Source organism: Ranitomeya imitator, chromosome 5 (genome assembly GCF_032444005.1).
Source record: "Ranitomeya imitator isolate aRanImi1 chromosome 5, aRanImi1.pri, whole genome shotgun sequence".
NCBI lineage: Eukaryota > Metazoa > Chordata > Amphibia > Anura > Dendrobatidae > Ranitomeya > Ranitomeya imitator.
The window spans coordinates 127025437-127040357 of NC_091286.1; the positions used below are offsets into that span (position 1 = coordinate 127025437).

At 40.2% G+C, this 14921-nt stretch overlaps 1 protein-coding gene across 1 annotated transcript in view; it reads right to left on the bottom strand.

Annotated features, from left to right (window-relative positions):
• The window catches only part of VIT (vitrin), a 359312-nt gene that overhangs the window by 90468 nt on the left and 253923 nt on the right, over window positions 1-14921 (bottom strand). The window contains exons 2-7 of the mRNA XM_069769135.1: window positions 12427-12477; window positions 9153-9206; window positions 6170-6326; window positions 5895-6028; window positions 2628-2690; window positions 1541-1762 (exon numbers count right to left, since the gene is read on the bottom strand). Of these exons, the coding sequence (XP_069625236.1) occupies window positions 1541-1762; window positions 2628-2690; window positions 5895-6028; window positions 6170-6326; window positions 9153-9206; window positions 12427-12460 (664 nt within the window). The 5' untranslated portion in view covers window positions 12461-12477. The remainder of the gene's footprint in view (window positions 1-1540; window positions 1763-2627; window positions 2691-5894; window positions 6029-6169; window positions 6327-9152; window positions 9207-12426; window positions 12478-14921) is intronic.

Below are 14921 nucleotides of genomic sequence, written 5' to 3' on the forward strand. Positions count from 1 at the left end.
TTCAAGAGCTGCCTGCATTTATTAAAAGTTTCGGGGTGAAAAACTGCTGACAGATTACCTTTAATTCCTTCTTGTACTGATAGAAGAGTACAATATGTAACAACATTTCTTAAAAGTGCTCACTCAGTTTGCATCAGAGTTTGATTAATAGTCCTTGCACCTTCTCCTTCGGGACTTTGAGGAAACTTCAAATACACATAGGTTAGCAGTCTGGCACATTCATAAAATCCAAAATTTATTCTAGATTTATCCAATAAAAATTGATACTAAGAGCCACAGATTGATGAAAACGATATGTCACTATGCGATGCATTTCGAGCAACACCAGTTCACAGTGACAAAGATCAATATTTAATAAAGTTTGAATTTTATGAATGTGCTGGACTGCTAACTTACGTGTTCCAGAAGAGTACAGTACCTGTTAGTCATTATTGCGCATCTGAGAATTATTTATCTAAAAACATGACTTAAAAATTAAATTTATTACAGCCTGGTATCAAATTGTGAAAACTTTCTTGACATAAGGCAGACAATTTAACACAAAAGGATGGCTATGCATTAAGACATATAATGAAAGATGTCAGACCTTCAAATGGAATAAAATGTAAAAAAGACATAAACACAACTTCAGATGTTTAGAAATAATGTAATTTCTAAATATGAAAATAAGACATTTTCTGAATTTATTTCCAAAACTTTATAGTGATTTATATTCACTGACTATAAAGCTGAAGTTAATCAAGGGAGGATCTTCATGATAACTATTATTTCCCATGTTTTGAAAAGTTTTTCTATACTATAACCCAGTGCCCAATCAATGGCATCAATGTCTCCGCTTTTGGACAAATTGAACATGAAGAGGAAGTAAGAGATCAGCTGAATTTCAGACTTCCTCTTAATTTGCAATTTGTGAAAAGGCGGGGACTGTGCCGCCAGCTCTGATTGGGTGTCAAGGTCACGTGTCACAACAACCGCACGAGAGCACTGGGAGAGCGAGTGCCGACATCACAGAAACAGTGCCGGCACAGGGGTTGAGCTTCTTTACTTTATCGGGTCCAACCGTGGAGTATGAGAAGGAGTTGTCCAAGTAGTAGACAGCTTCTTTAATTCTAAACTTTATTTATGTAAATACTTACATTTATGCCCCCCAAAAAGACAAAGGTATTGTAATACCTTTATTGGCTAACCACTCTTACAATGTCTTTTTTGGGAATAAAAGTATTCACATAGAGTTCTTTGCCTATCACGGTACCAAAATATAATTTTTTATTGTACATCATAAACTTTACTTAAAAACTACTGTAACTCATCGAATCCAAAAAGTTACAAAATTATTTGGACTACCACTGATGTTTCATATACAAAATGGTCATATCTCGAATGTCTCCGTGTAATACTTTGTATGGATATCATTGCAGTCTATATTGCTCTGCTATAAACCATAACTCAGCACTTTAGCACAAATTTTTCAAAAGATGACCTTTCATCAATCACACTCTTATCATGAAGTGAATGAATGACTTTATTCCATGATACTGACCTGTGTCTCTTGCTCGTACGAGGGGTGGCCTTAACCTTGCTGTTGTCGTGGTAGTTGTTGTCGTGGTGGATGTGGTAGCAGTTGTGGTGGTTGTAGGTTTTGGTGTGGTAGGCTGTGGAGTTGTCGGTGTTGGAGTTGTAGATGTGGTGGTAGGAATGGTTGTTAAGATGGCAGGTTGAGTTGTTGCTACCGTTGGAGGTGGCACTTCTCTATGTACAGTTTCTTTAAAGGAGATTTATATTTTTAGCTTCAGTTTAAAAAGATTTTCAACAAAAATGTAACATTGACCATGTATTAGTGATTTATAAGTCAGAGGCCAGCAGCTGACATCAGGAGGCAGATCATGGTAGTGACGTCATACATCACCCATAGCAGGCACACCAATGTCAGCTACCAGCCTTTGTGCCAGCTATAGAAGAGGACGCCGCATGTCATGGGTGTGTCAGAAAGTGAAAATATTTTTTCACGTGTTAGATAACAGCAGCAGAACCAGGGACCTATTCACTAGGAAGGAACCCAAGGGGACATATATACTAGGATGGGGGACATGTATACTAGGATGGGAGACATACATAATAGGAAGGAACCCAGGATGGTGGACATATATAGCAGGAAGGGGCCCAGGATGAGGGACATATATACCTGGAAGGAGCCCTGGATGGGGGACATGTACAGGATACGGACAATACTACATAATGGGGGGCAACATGTATATCCTTATAGGATTTAGAACACTACAAGGGCATACATACATATATCTGACCAAAATCCAGGTACTCTAGTTACACCACTGATGTAGAGCCTTCCAATCCTATATTCCTAGCAGAGTGAGATGGGGTTCCATACTCAAGAAAGGCTAACCACTGGGCCACCGTACTGCCCCATAGAGATGGGAGATACATTTATCAGATATTAATGGCATATCTCATGGCTATGCTATAATGGCTTGAGATAAGAATACCACTGTAATATTTTGAATATTCAATATCACATTTATAAAATGGGTATTTTTATACTAATAATTACGGTATGTAAAAAATCTTCACAGTTCATACATATTTCTGGCAATATTCTTGACCAAGCTTACCTACTTTCACTTCAACGTACTCAAGAACTGTGGGATATGTGACACCTTTCTTTCCTTTACCCTCTGAGTAGAAATACCAGATATGAGTTAATGAAAAAATTGTAGTGTTACAAATAATAGGACACTTAATTTATAATTACAATTAACCTTTTGGATGTTTGTAACTGTATTTGCACATTGGTTGTTTGAATCACCTAGATTTGCAGGAAAGGTAAGTTTCATGCTGATCATTTTATGTGCTAGTTATCGAACTCGGGACTGCCACAATTTTCCCATCTTTTAAGAGTTATATTTACCCTTGTAGTTATTTTATGTTACGCTAACAAGTGTTATAAAGACGTTTAATAAAAAAATAAGATTCATGGCATTAAATGAATTAGGTAACATAGATATGTAAAAGGCTTCATGCAAAGGTAATGGAAAGCAATTATTAAAAATAAATAATTATAATAAATTGATTCTAGATTTGATTGCATGGATTTAGATCCTTTAGGGGAAGTTTAGATTTCTGCATTTAAAAATCAGTGTGGATTTTAGCACATGCAAATATAAAACTCAGCGTGCCCATAATATTGTGGATTTGTATTGCATCTTTAAAATGGCTTTCAGGTTTTGTAATGCAAAAAAATCAATTACTAAAAACTAGTCCATTTTCTGTAACCCCTTCAAAGGGCTCGTGCACACAAGTGTTCAATCCGGACGAGTGCAATCTGATTTTTTTTTTATCGGATTGCACATTAACCCATGTTATTCAATAGAGCAGTACAGATGACTGATTTTTTTCACTGCCAGAATCTGTCTGTGGAAAAAATCATAGCAAGCTGTGATTTGACTCAGAAATTGGATGAGACTCACCCATTCAAGTCTATGGGTGCGATAAAAACATTTTTCCCACTCATTATAGCATTGGATACATTGCAATTCTGTAAGATAGAAAACTGTAATTGGTTCTATAAATGATTAATCCGATACCATAAAAAAAACGTATGGCACACATGACAAGTGACAAAAATATCGTACTATTATTCTGGATGAAAATCGGAAGCTGAGGAGCTGTAAGTACATCATCATAGCTTAACCACTTCCACACTGAACTTCTAAACCTGGTTTCTTCAGGCACAGCTGCCATCAAAGTTTTTCTCATCTAAGTATATTACAATCATCATATTATATAGTACTGTGCACTTACAATTGCTCATTTTTTCCTTCTACCCAGCTAATGCTTCTGTTTTCCATTAAGTCTATGATATCACGTGATTAAAAACTGACTAGCTGAATCCTTCTAAGCTCTATGTAGAAACAGGAGGTCAATTTTCCCTGCATTGAGTCATGAGTCACTGCAAAAAGTCAGGGGTTGGAGAGAAGAATGAGTCATGCAGGAAAAATAGTCTTCATGCTTCTACGTAGAGCAGAGAAAACAGAATAATTAACTGGGTAGAAAGTGAAAATGAGCAATTGTAAGTACATAGTGCTATGTAATATGATAATTGCAATATATTAAGAGGACAAAAACTTTGATGGGAGTGCTTTTTCTTTTTTTCTTTTTTTTTGGGGGGGGGGGGGTGGTGGTAAATAAATGTTGCTGTTCCATAGCAATGCCTGGAAATGTGTTCCACTTGACCATGAATTCAGAAGATGAAAATCTTATAATCATTTGGTCTTCAAAAGATTGAATGTTTTAGACATACAGTATGTTGGCATATTATCATGAAAAGTAGGACATTTAAGCTGAATCTACACTTGTTAACTAGTGTTGAGCGATACCGTCCGATATTTGAAAGTATCGATATCGGATGGTTTCGGCCGATATCCGAAAAATATCGGATATCGCCGATACCGATATCCGATACCAATACAAGTCAATGGGACATAAATATCGGAAGGTATCCGTAATGGTTCCCAGGGTCTGAAGGAGAGGAAACGCTCCTTCAGGCCCTGAGATCCATATTAATGTGTAAAATAAAGAATAAAAATAAAAAATATTGATATACTTACCCTCGGACGGGCCCTGGTTGTCACCGCTGCAATCGCCATGGTTTTCTTCCTAAGAATGAGCGCTTTAATGACCTTCAATGACGTCGAGGCTTGTGATTGGTCGCTGAGCGGTCATGTGACCGCTCACGCGACCAATCACAAGCCACGATGTCATCGAAGGTCCTTAACGCGCTCATTCTTAGGAATGAGCGAGTTAATAGCCTTCGATGACGTCGCGGCTTGTGATTGGTCGTGTGGGCGATCACATGACCGCTCAGCGACCAATCACAAGCCGCGACGTCATTGAAGGTACTTAACAAGCTCATTCATAGGAAGGAAAACATGGCGATTGCAGCGGTGACAACCAGGGCCCGTCCGAGGGTAAGTATATCAATATTTTTTATTCTTTATTTTACACATTAATCTAAATCCCGATACCGATTCCCGATATCACAAAAATATCGGAACTCGGTATCGGAATTCCGATACCGCAAATATCGGCCGATACCCGATACTTGTGGTATCGGAATGCTCAACACTATTGTTAACACCATGTAATTTTTAGGTCCAAAAATTTGTGCCGATTAATTTTCTATTATAGATTCATGAATGGACTATCCCTTTAACTCTGTGTGTTCACAGTTGAGCTCTTTATCAGAATACCAGCTTTCTAATTAATGTAAAGATATATTAAGAAATAAATCTGTGCACATTTTAGCTTTTCAATAATAAGTATAAGATTTCATAGAAAATTATAGAATTTGGAAAAAAGAATAGCCAAAAGTATAGAAGAAAAGTATGCAAAAGGGAGATGTATTGTAGGAATAGCCACTGAGCAAACACAATACCAGCAATACTAAAATGGAATTAGACCTGGATCAGACAGTACGGTTTTTGATTTATCAATTTATAGCCAAAATCAGATGGAGATTGAAGTTCTTCCTTCATACTTTCAAGATCCAATCAAACATCTTTGTTCATTTAGCTGTCATATTACCCCTGCACCATACATGAATGGTGCTGGCACAATGTAGTGAACTCCAGTGTCCTGATCATGGCTTGTCAATGGGATTCCATGACACCCGGGAGCCTAGAAGACTCGCAAAGCTGCAAACTGTTTATGTCTGTTAGGTACTAATAATTTACTATAATCCAGATATTTCAGAGTGTTCATGGCTTAAGCAGGAATAACAGTCCATGCTCCAATCTCAGGGACTACAGCTACGGAAGCAGCAGACTATCGGTAAAACAATAATGGAAGATAAGCAGTGGGGAACATTTCTTGGTAATTACCTGCTACGACAAAGGACTCTTTCCACCGAGGAAGAGAAAGTGATCGTATCCCATTTGAGAAACTTCCCTTGTAACCAGACTGCCCAGCGACTTTCCGAACAAGAATCTTCCCTCCTGAGTTGTCAATGACACCGCTGTAAAAATATATTAACATTGCTTTCAATATGATGTCATCCGTAATGTAACACGTGTAATGTAATCATGTGTAATGATTATGGGTGTTCATGTTGTGATCATGTGGATAATAGAATTAACACTTGTTCAAACCTGCAGACCTGTGAATGGCAGCTGTGCAGATGCTGGAAAAAGAGGCATATATGTCTGTGCCATATACACGATGCTTCCCGTCTTGGCAACCTGCAGGACACTTTGCAAGGAACTCTGGGTTGACTATTTTGCCTGCTTTGATGTCACAGTCAATGTGAGGAGCATCTGTGCAAATAAACAGTAAGGTTTATAGAGATTAGTCTAAAGGACATTTATTAGTCTTAGTCCGTAAAGTTACAAAGAGCACACTAAACCCAGTGATACAAAACAGAGAGATGATAATTCCACATAAATTACTGGTATGATTTTCATAACTTTCCTGGAGTTTAGAGTTAAAGTGTTACCGTACTATTTTAGTAACTTTTCCGAATAAGCTGTCCTAATATATGAGGAATAACCTTTCTGGACTTTATATGACTTGTACTTTGCATTTTCACCAGTATTTCCTTCTGTAAGATCTAGTTCTTAATTTGCAATTTACTCCGAGCTAAGGGAGGAGACTAGCTGCTAAGGTGTCTGCCATACACAGCAGCACACAGAGATGGATTTCTGCATTCAACTCACTTTTTAAAGCACAGAGATAAGCAACAGCAACATGGAGAAAATTGTACAGCAGTACTGAGTCATCTGGATGTCAATCAGGCCTGCGGTGAGGTAACAGACTTGTTAGAATGCTCAGCATGATCTTTCTGTGTCTCCCTCTGCTGTTTTCTCCCTCTGCTCCTCATTCTTCCCTTATTCCTCTCTCTATAAACTATTTTTGTAGTTATAAACTGACACCTTACTGTGCTGGCAGTCTGTCTTGTCTTGAGCCAGATAATAATAATTTTTATTTCTAAAGCACCAACATATTCTGCAGCACTTTACAATTCAGAGGGGACTTTTACAGACAATATCACATATTACGAAGTAATACATAATTCAACAGATACTGAGTGAGAGCCCTGCTTGCAAGTTTACAATCCATGAGGATTGATGTATGGATTGTAGCTCTTTTTCTAGAGTGGATGATAAGTCCAGGCGGCTGAGGGGAGAGGAAGAAGTGTCTGATTAGTGGGGATGAAAACATTCATCTGATAAAATATATTACAAAGTTTTCTTAGATTTGTCTGGATCATGCATTTATGCAAAGTTTAGTGATAGTAGAGTTCCATTTTAACTACTTTCTAAAACATTTTAAATGTCACTGCGTGATGGTAGCTGGGAGTCGGCTATCAGCCACAACTGGACTCCCCATAGAGAAGATAGAGATGGTTTATTACCATCTCTGTCCTCCCGATCACTGTATAAGCAGCACTAAGCAAGCGCTGTGCATACAGCAGTAGGAAGCCTTAGGGTATGTTTCCACGTGCAGGAAACGCTGCGTGTCTGACGCTGCATAGAGCCGCAGCGTCAGACACGCAGCGTCCAGATGTTACAGCATAGTGGAGGGGATTGAATGAAATCCCGTCTCCACTATGCGTGGTAACACGCACGCGGCGGCCCTGCGACTCCAGGCATGCTGCGCGTCTTTTCAGATCGCAGCATGTCCGTATAGCTTGCGGCGACGCTGCGTCGCTGCAAGATATAGCACAGGGCCCTATGCGATGGGTGCGATGATGCTGGATGTGTGCTATGAAAACATCCGGCATCATCACATCCCAGAAGGGGGCAGGGCTTAGCGCAGAGCGGCAAAGCCGCTCCGACGATACCGCCGGCCATCCTGATCGTGGACACATACCCTTAAAGGTGCTTTGCTTTAACAGACCCAGTGATCATTTGATTGCCAGATGTAGGAAGAGAGCAAGAGCTGCTGGGTTCTAGAAGACCCAGCTGGGCCTGCTAAGCAACCAGGAGGCTGGATTCACTCTGTAACTAGGGCTAATATACTAGTCCCAATAACAGGGGAAATCAGTTTTAAAAAAGTACTTAAAAGTTGAAATGCCCTCAAAGATCTCTGCATGACCTTATTGGGTGACAATATATGATAAAAATAAATAGTAAAATAAACAAATAAATAAATTTAAAAAAAAGCTACTGACAATCCAAATTGCTGTTACTAGCCTTATCAACATAAATAAACTGGAAAGGGAACATATTTTAAAATGTACAGTATTTTAGTGATGCTTTGTAGTCATAAATAACAAAATCATAAGTAAAGAATAAAAAAATAGAAAAATAAAATACATATTTTCTTTACTTTATCACAGATACAATCTTATATCAGCAAAAAATGAAAGATGAGAGTATGAAAATACCCAAAAATTGGGCTTTGGGTAAATTTTTAAAGCTCTTTAAACTGCAAGTATGAAAAACACCAGAAATTTGTCTGATCAGGTAGTGGATAAAATGGACTGGTCTTGAACTCTTTAAAGAGTTGTTTATTACTATTTTCAGAAATTTTCCTTTTCCAAAAATTCTGCTGATGGAGGCACATCTGACCAATCCTGTCAATCAACCTCGTCCAATTGAAAAACAATACGCATAGAAAAGCTGCTTTTCATTTGGACAAGGCTGGTGGACAGGTCTGGTCACATGTTCTTCTACCATCAGACATGTTTTGGATGTAAGTGCTGTGCAGTCTGCGAGGAAGGTGACACTAACTAGCCCAGGAGGAGAATTTGCAACACATATAGTGCTACAAAATTATATTTCATAAAAATAAAGTTCAAGTGGCCACCCCCTTAATTGTATGCTTGGCTGACGTATGCATGTATGCCAAATTATATTTATAACAATGGGAACAACTGTTACAGGGATAACATTCAGATGACCATGACATAAAACACTTAGCTCTTACAATTTTACAGTTTTAGCCTTAGGGACAATAGTTATTAGATCAATTAATTTAAGTATATCGATTGATTGTGGCTCAATGATGGGAAGATAAATTGTGTATAACAAGCACTTTGTTATATACACTGTCACATCACTATTTCAAAAATATCCAACCTTGTTTTACATCAATAGGTCCACTAGGTGGCACTGGAGATGCTAAAAAATATTACATACGTTTATTCTTTCTGTTCTTTTTTGAAGATACACATGTACAAGTCAGAATCAAAACTGTAAGAAAAGAGCAAATAGAGGTTACAAATACATGAAACTTTAAAGATGTGTCTTAGTTCTAACGCGAAATATATACAGTTCTGGCAAAAATTAAGAGACCACTGCAAAATGTTCAGTTTGTCTGATTTTTCTCTTCATAGGTATATTTTTGAGTAAAATGTAAATTGTTCTTTTAGTCTATAAACTTCTGACAACATGTCTCCGAATTTCCAAGCAATAAATTTTGTATTTTTTTTCTGAAAAGGAGAAATGGTCAAAATAAAAAAAAAAATAACCAGTGCTTTCAGACCTCAAATAATGCAAATAAAACAAGTTCATAATCATTTAGAAACAACAATACTAATGTTTTAACTCAGGAAGAGTTCAGAAATCAATATTTTGTGGAATAACAATGATTTTTAATCACAGCTTTCATGCGTCTTGGCATGCTTTCCACCTGTCTTTCACACTGCTTTTAGCACAATAATTTAAGCAGTTCTTCTTTGTTTGAAGGCTTGTGACTATCCATCGTCCTCTTGATTACATTCCAGAGGTTGTCAATGGGGTTCAGGTCTGGAGATTGGGCTGCCCATGACAGGGTTTTGTTGCAGTGGTCTCTTAATTTTTGCCAGAGCTGAAGTTGTGCAAGGGAGAATCCTAAAAGTGTGCAGCGCATGCACTATGAGAATTCAGAAGTCTGCAGCCACCTATAGTGACTGCAGATTTTTATCTCAATCCTGGACACACTCTTTAATTATAAAATGAAGCCCTGCAGCCAATCCTAACAGAGTGTAATATCCTCACTGTCAGGATTTAGCTCTGCTTGCTGGTTCCAGCAGTCATCACATGGCTGCTTCACTCATATGCGATTTTCATACTTCCGCTGTTATGTAACAACAAGCTTCTCTTCTGCTTCTCTCAGTTTTTCACTGAACATTGAATCAGGGGGAGCAGCTTATCGGCACGTGACTAAGGGTACCGTCACACTATAACATTTCGATCGCTACGACGGTACGATTCGTGACGTTCCAGCGATATCGTTACGATATCGCTGTGTCTGACACGCAGCAGCGATCAGGGATCCTGCTGAGAATCGTACGTCGTAGCAGATCGTTTAGAACTTTCTTTCATCGCTGGATCTCCCGCTGTCATCGCTAGATCGGTGTGTGTGACACCGATCTAGCGATCTAGCGATGCGATCCAGCGATGCGTTCGCTTGTAACCAGGGTAAACATCGGGTAACTAAGCGCAGGACCGCGCTTAGTTACCCGATGTTTACCCTGGTTACAAGCGTTAAACTAAAAAAAAACAAACAGCACATACTTACATTCTGCTGTCCGTCAGGTCCCTTGCCGTCTGCTTCCAGCACTGTGACTGCCGGCCGTAAAGTGAAAGCAGAGCACAGCGGCTGTGCTTTCACTTTCACTTTACGGCCGGCAGTCACTGAGTTCGGGAAGCAGACTGCAAGGGACCTGACGGACACCAGAATGTAAGTATGTGCTGTTTTTTTTTTTTTAGTTTAACGCTTATAACCAGGGTAAACATCGGGCAACTAAGCGCGGTCCTGCGCTTAGTTACCCGATGTTTACCCTGGTTACCCAGGGACCTCGGCATCTTGGTCGCTGGAGAGCGGTCTGTGTGACAGCTCCCCAGCGACCACACTACGATTTACCTACGATCACGGCCAGGTCATATCGCTGGTCGTGATCGTAGGTAAATCGTATAGTGTGACGGTACCCTAAGTGTCCAAATCGCATATGTGCTTGGTGGGAGGGGTGCCGAACTGAATTCTTATCCCAGGTGCCAGAAAATCTAGATATACCTCTGGTCGCACCCCCACTGATAAGACATTGATGACTTATCTTAAACATAGGTCATCACTGTTAAAGTCTTGGACGACCCCTTTAACCCCTTACCGGCATCGGACGTACTATACCGTCCGATGCCGGCTCCCCTGCTTTGATGCAGGGCTCCGCGGTGAGCCCGCACCAAAGCCGGGACATGTCAGCTGTTTTGAACAGCTGACATGTGCCCGTAATAGGCGCGGGCAGAATCGCGATCTGCCCGCACCTATTAACTAGTTAAATGCCGCTGTCAAACGCAGACAGCGGCATTTAACTACCGCTTCCGGCCGGGCGGCCGGAAATGACGTCATCGCCGACCCCCGTCACATGTCCGGGGGTCGGCGATGCGTCTCCATTGTAGCCATAGAGGTCCTTGAGACCTCTATGGTTACTGATTGCCCGTCGCTGTGAGCGCCACCCTGTGGTCGGCGCTCACAGCACACGTGCAATTCTGCTACATAGCAGCGATCAGCAGATCGCTGCTATGTAGCAGAGCCGATCGGCTTGTGCCTGCTTCTAGCCTCTCATGGAGGCTATTGAAGCATGGCAAAAGTTAAAAAAAAAAGTTTAAAAAAATGTGAAAAAAATAAAAAAAACATAAAAGTTTAAATCACCCCCCTTTCGCCCCAATCAAAATAAATCAATAAAAAAAATATCAAATCTACGCATATTTGGTATCGCTGCGCTCAGAATTGCCCGATCTATCAAATAAAAAAAAGTATTAACCTGATCGCTAAACAGCGTAGCGGGAAAAAAACTCGAAACGCCAGAATTACGTTTTTTTGGTCGCCTCGACATTGCATTAAAATGCAATAACGGGCGATCAAAAGAACGTATCTGCACCGAAATGCTATCATTAAAAACGTCATCTCGGCACGCAAAAAATAAGCCCTCAACCGACCCCAGATCACGAAAAATGGAGACGCTACGAGTATCGGAAAATGGCGCAATTTTTTTTTTTTTTTTTTTAGCAAAGTTTGGAATTTTTTTTCACCACTTAGATAAAAAATAACCTAGTCATGTTTGGTGTCTATGAACTCGTAATGACCTGGAGAATCATAATGGCAGGTCATTTTTAGCATTTAGTGAACCTAGCAAAAAAGCCAAACAAAAAACCAATGTGGGATTGCACTTTTTTTGCAATTTCACCGCACTTGGAATTTTTTTCCCATTTTCTAGTACACGACTTGTTAAAACCAATGATGTCGTTCAAAAGTACAACTCGTCCCGCAAAAAATAAGCCCTCACATGGCCAAATTGACGGAAAAATAAAAAAGTTATGGCTCTGGGAAGGAGGGGAGCGAAAAACGAACACGGAAAAACGAAAAATCCCCTGGTCATGAAGGGGTTAAGCATATCTTTGAACTGAGTTCTGAGTTTTTTCGAACACTTACCCAACAGAACAGCAGTAATCTTCTCCTTCATCATAGGAAAGAGGGAAATAGCTGAAAAGTAACCAAAGAAACATTGTTTTATATCCCGATAAAATGTAGAATCTCATCTATTTTACATTTCATGATATCGAGCAAATGGCCAGGCATAATAGATTGTAGAACACAGAGGACATTAGTGGTCATGTGTTCGTCTGGAAAGCTGCTCCACTTTTCTGATATTTACATGTTCTCTGTTCCTTCATGTGAATTTCCCGCAGCCCAGAAATATAACTGACAGGTTAAGTGGTTGCGTGGAAAATGAGTTCCTGTATGTGGTGGGGAAATTAGACTGTAAGCTCCTTTGAGCTCCTTTTACCCGTGAGTATGAATGCATTCTCTGTAGAACACTGCAAAACATGTTGGTGCTACGAAAATATAGGATGGACACAAATGCTCCCCTTCATAGTAATTATGTTGGATATGAATTATTTGCACAGTAAACACTGGGGAGGACAGTACTTGGTCTTAGCAGTCTTTATGGTTTTTGTAACTTACTATAACTTTTGGATCTGTGCCAAAATTGTAGTTTATCTACCGGGTCTAACTTTTCATGCACCTGGTATGTACATGCTTAGACCTAGAGGTTGAAGTGTGCGGTTTTGGTTTTATGTGAGTAAAGATTAATAATTTTAGAATTAAATGTTATGGAACTGTGAGATTGATATATTTAGTAATTCAACGTTCTTATCGTTTTTAAGATTGCTGCTATTCTTCAGTGAATAATAAAAAAGAAATTATATCAAGAGGCTGAAAATCTGTATAACTTAGTGAAAAGTTTACAGGATATATTTTCCAACTATATGGTAAATGCGTTTATCAATTATCCAAATCATAAATAAATATAAATGTGTGATCACTGGACACATTCCTGAATCCCCCATTGTTTGACAAGTTCAATAGAGCAATTTATCACTGTTATTTTGCATTGAAAAGGATATCACACAGTGACAAGAGAGCCAGTGCTCAGCATATGTCAGAATTGACAACCGACACATGCTCAGTAGAGATGGGACTAGCCCAGCCCTTAAAACGGACATCACTGACCATCGGGCCACTTGTGCATGCTCATTACTAGATTGAGTATCCAGGCTGTTCGAGCGCCATGCTCGAGTGCGCCCCCTGCATGTTTGTCACTTGTTAGGCAGCCAATGAACATGCAGGGATTCCCCGCCTTACACGGTAATGCCATAGTCATGTTGGATACTGGTACTACTGTGGTTGGCTGGCCTCATCGGGTCATTGTGTCTTATATAAGATTGGTGACATGGTGCTCGGCATACTGTGTTCAGAAAGCAGTTCAGGGAGAGTTGTTATAGGAGGGAGAGCGTATTTTAGAGCAGGGATATTGTCAGGGTTTATTAGTGCTATTACAGTACTTGTAAACTGCTTCTGCTGCATTAAAACAACAGTCCTTGTCAGGGGTAAATATTTTGCTTTCAGTAGTAAAAGTGAGGTTACCTCCATTCAGTGGAGGAATAGATTTGGGTTAGCGAAATCTAGGAAGGGTTCAATATTGCAGAATTTGTATGCCGCTGCTGCTCCACCGTTAAAACAACAGTCCTTGTCAGGGATAAATATTTTCCTCTCTGTAGTAAAACCTCTGTTACCTGCATTCAGTGAAGGGATAGTTTTGGATTAAAGGCTGCTGCGCAGGGTTTAATATTGCTTATAAAAAAGTATTGAGAGCACTAGTACAGAGTAGGGTTGAGCGAAACGGGTCGAACATTTTCAAAAGTCGCCGACTTTTGGCTAAGTCGGGGTTTCATGAAACCCGATCCGACCCCTGTGCGGGGTCGGCCATGCGGTACGCGACTTTCGCGCCAAAGTCGCGTTTCAATGACGCGAAAAGCGCCATTTCTCATCCAATGAAGGTAAACGCAGAGTGTGGGCAGCGTGATGACATAGGTCCTGGTCCCCACCATCTTAGAGAAGGGCATTGCAGTGATTGGCTTGCTGTCTGCGACGTCACAGGGGCTATAAAGAGGCGTTCCCGCCGACCGCCATCTTACTGCTGCTGATCTGAGCTTAGGGAGAGGTTGCTGCCACTTTGTCAGAAGCAGGGATAGCGTTAGGCAGGGTCCATTAACCACAAAACCGCTTGTGCTGCAGCGATTTGCACTGTCCAACACCACCCTCGGTGTGCAGGGACAGTGGAAGTTTTTTTTTTTTTTTTTCCCCTCAGCGCTGTAGCTCATTGGGCTGCCCTAGAAGGCTCCCTGATAGCTGCATTGCTGTGTGTACGCCGCTGTGCAAACCAACTGCTTTTTTCAAAGCACAAATCCTCTTGTTCCTTCCTTTCTGCACAGCTATCTTTTTTGTTTGTCCACACTTTTTATTTGATTTGTGCATCAGTCCACTCCTTATTGCTGCCTGCCATACCTGGCTGAGATTACTGCAGGCAGGGAGATAGTAGCTGCCTGCCATACCTGGCTGAGATTACTGCAGGCAGGGAGATA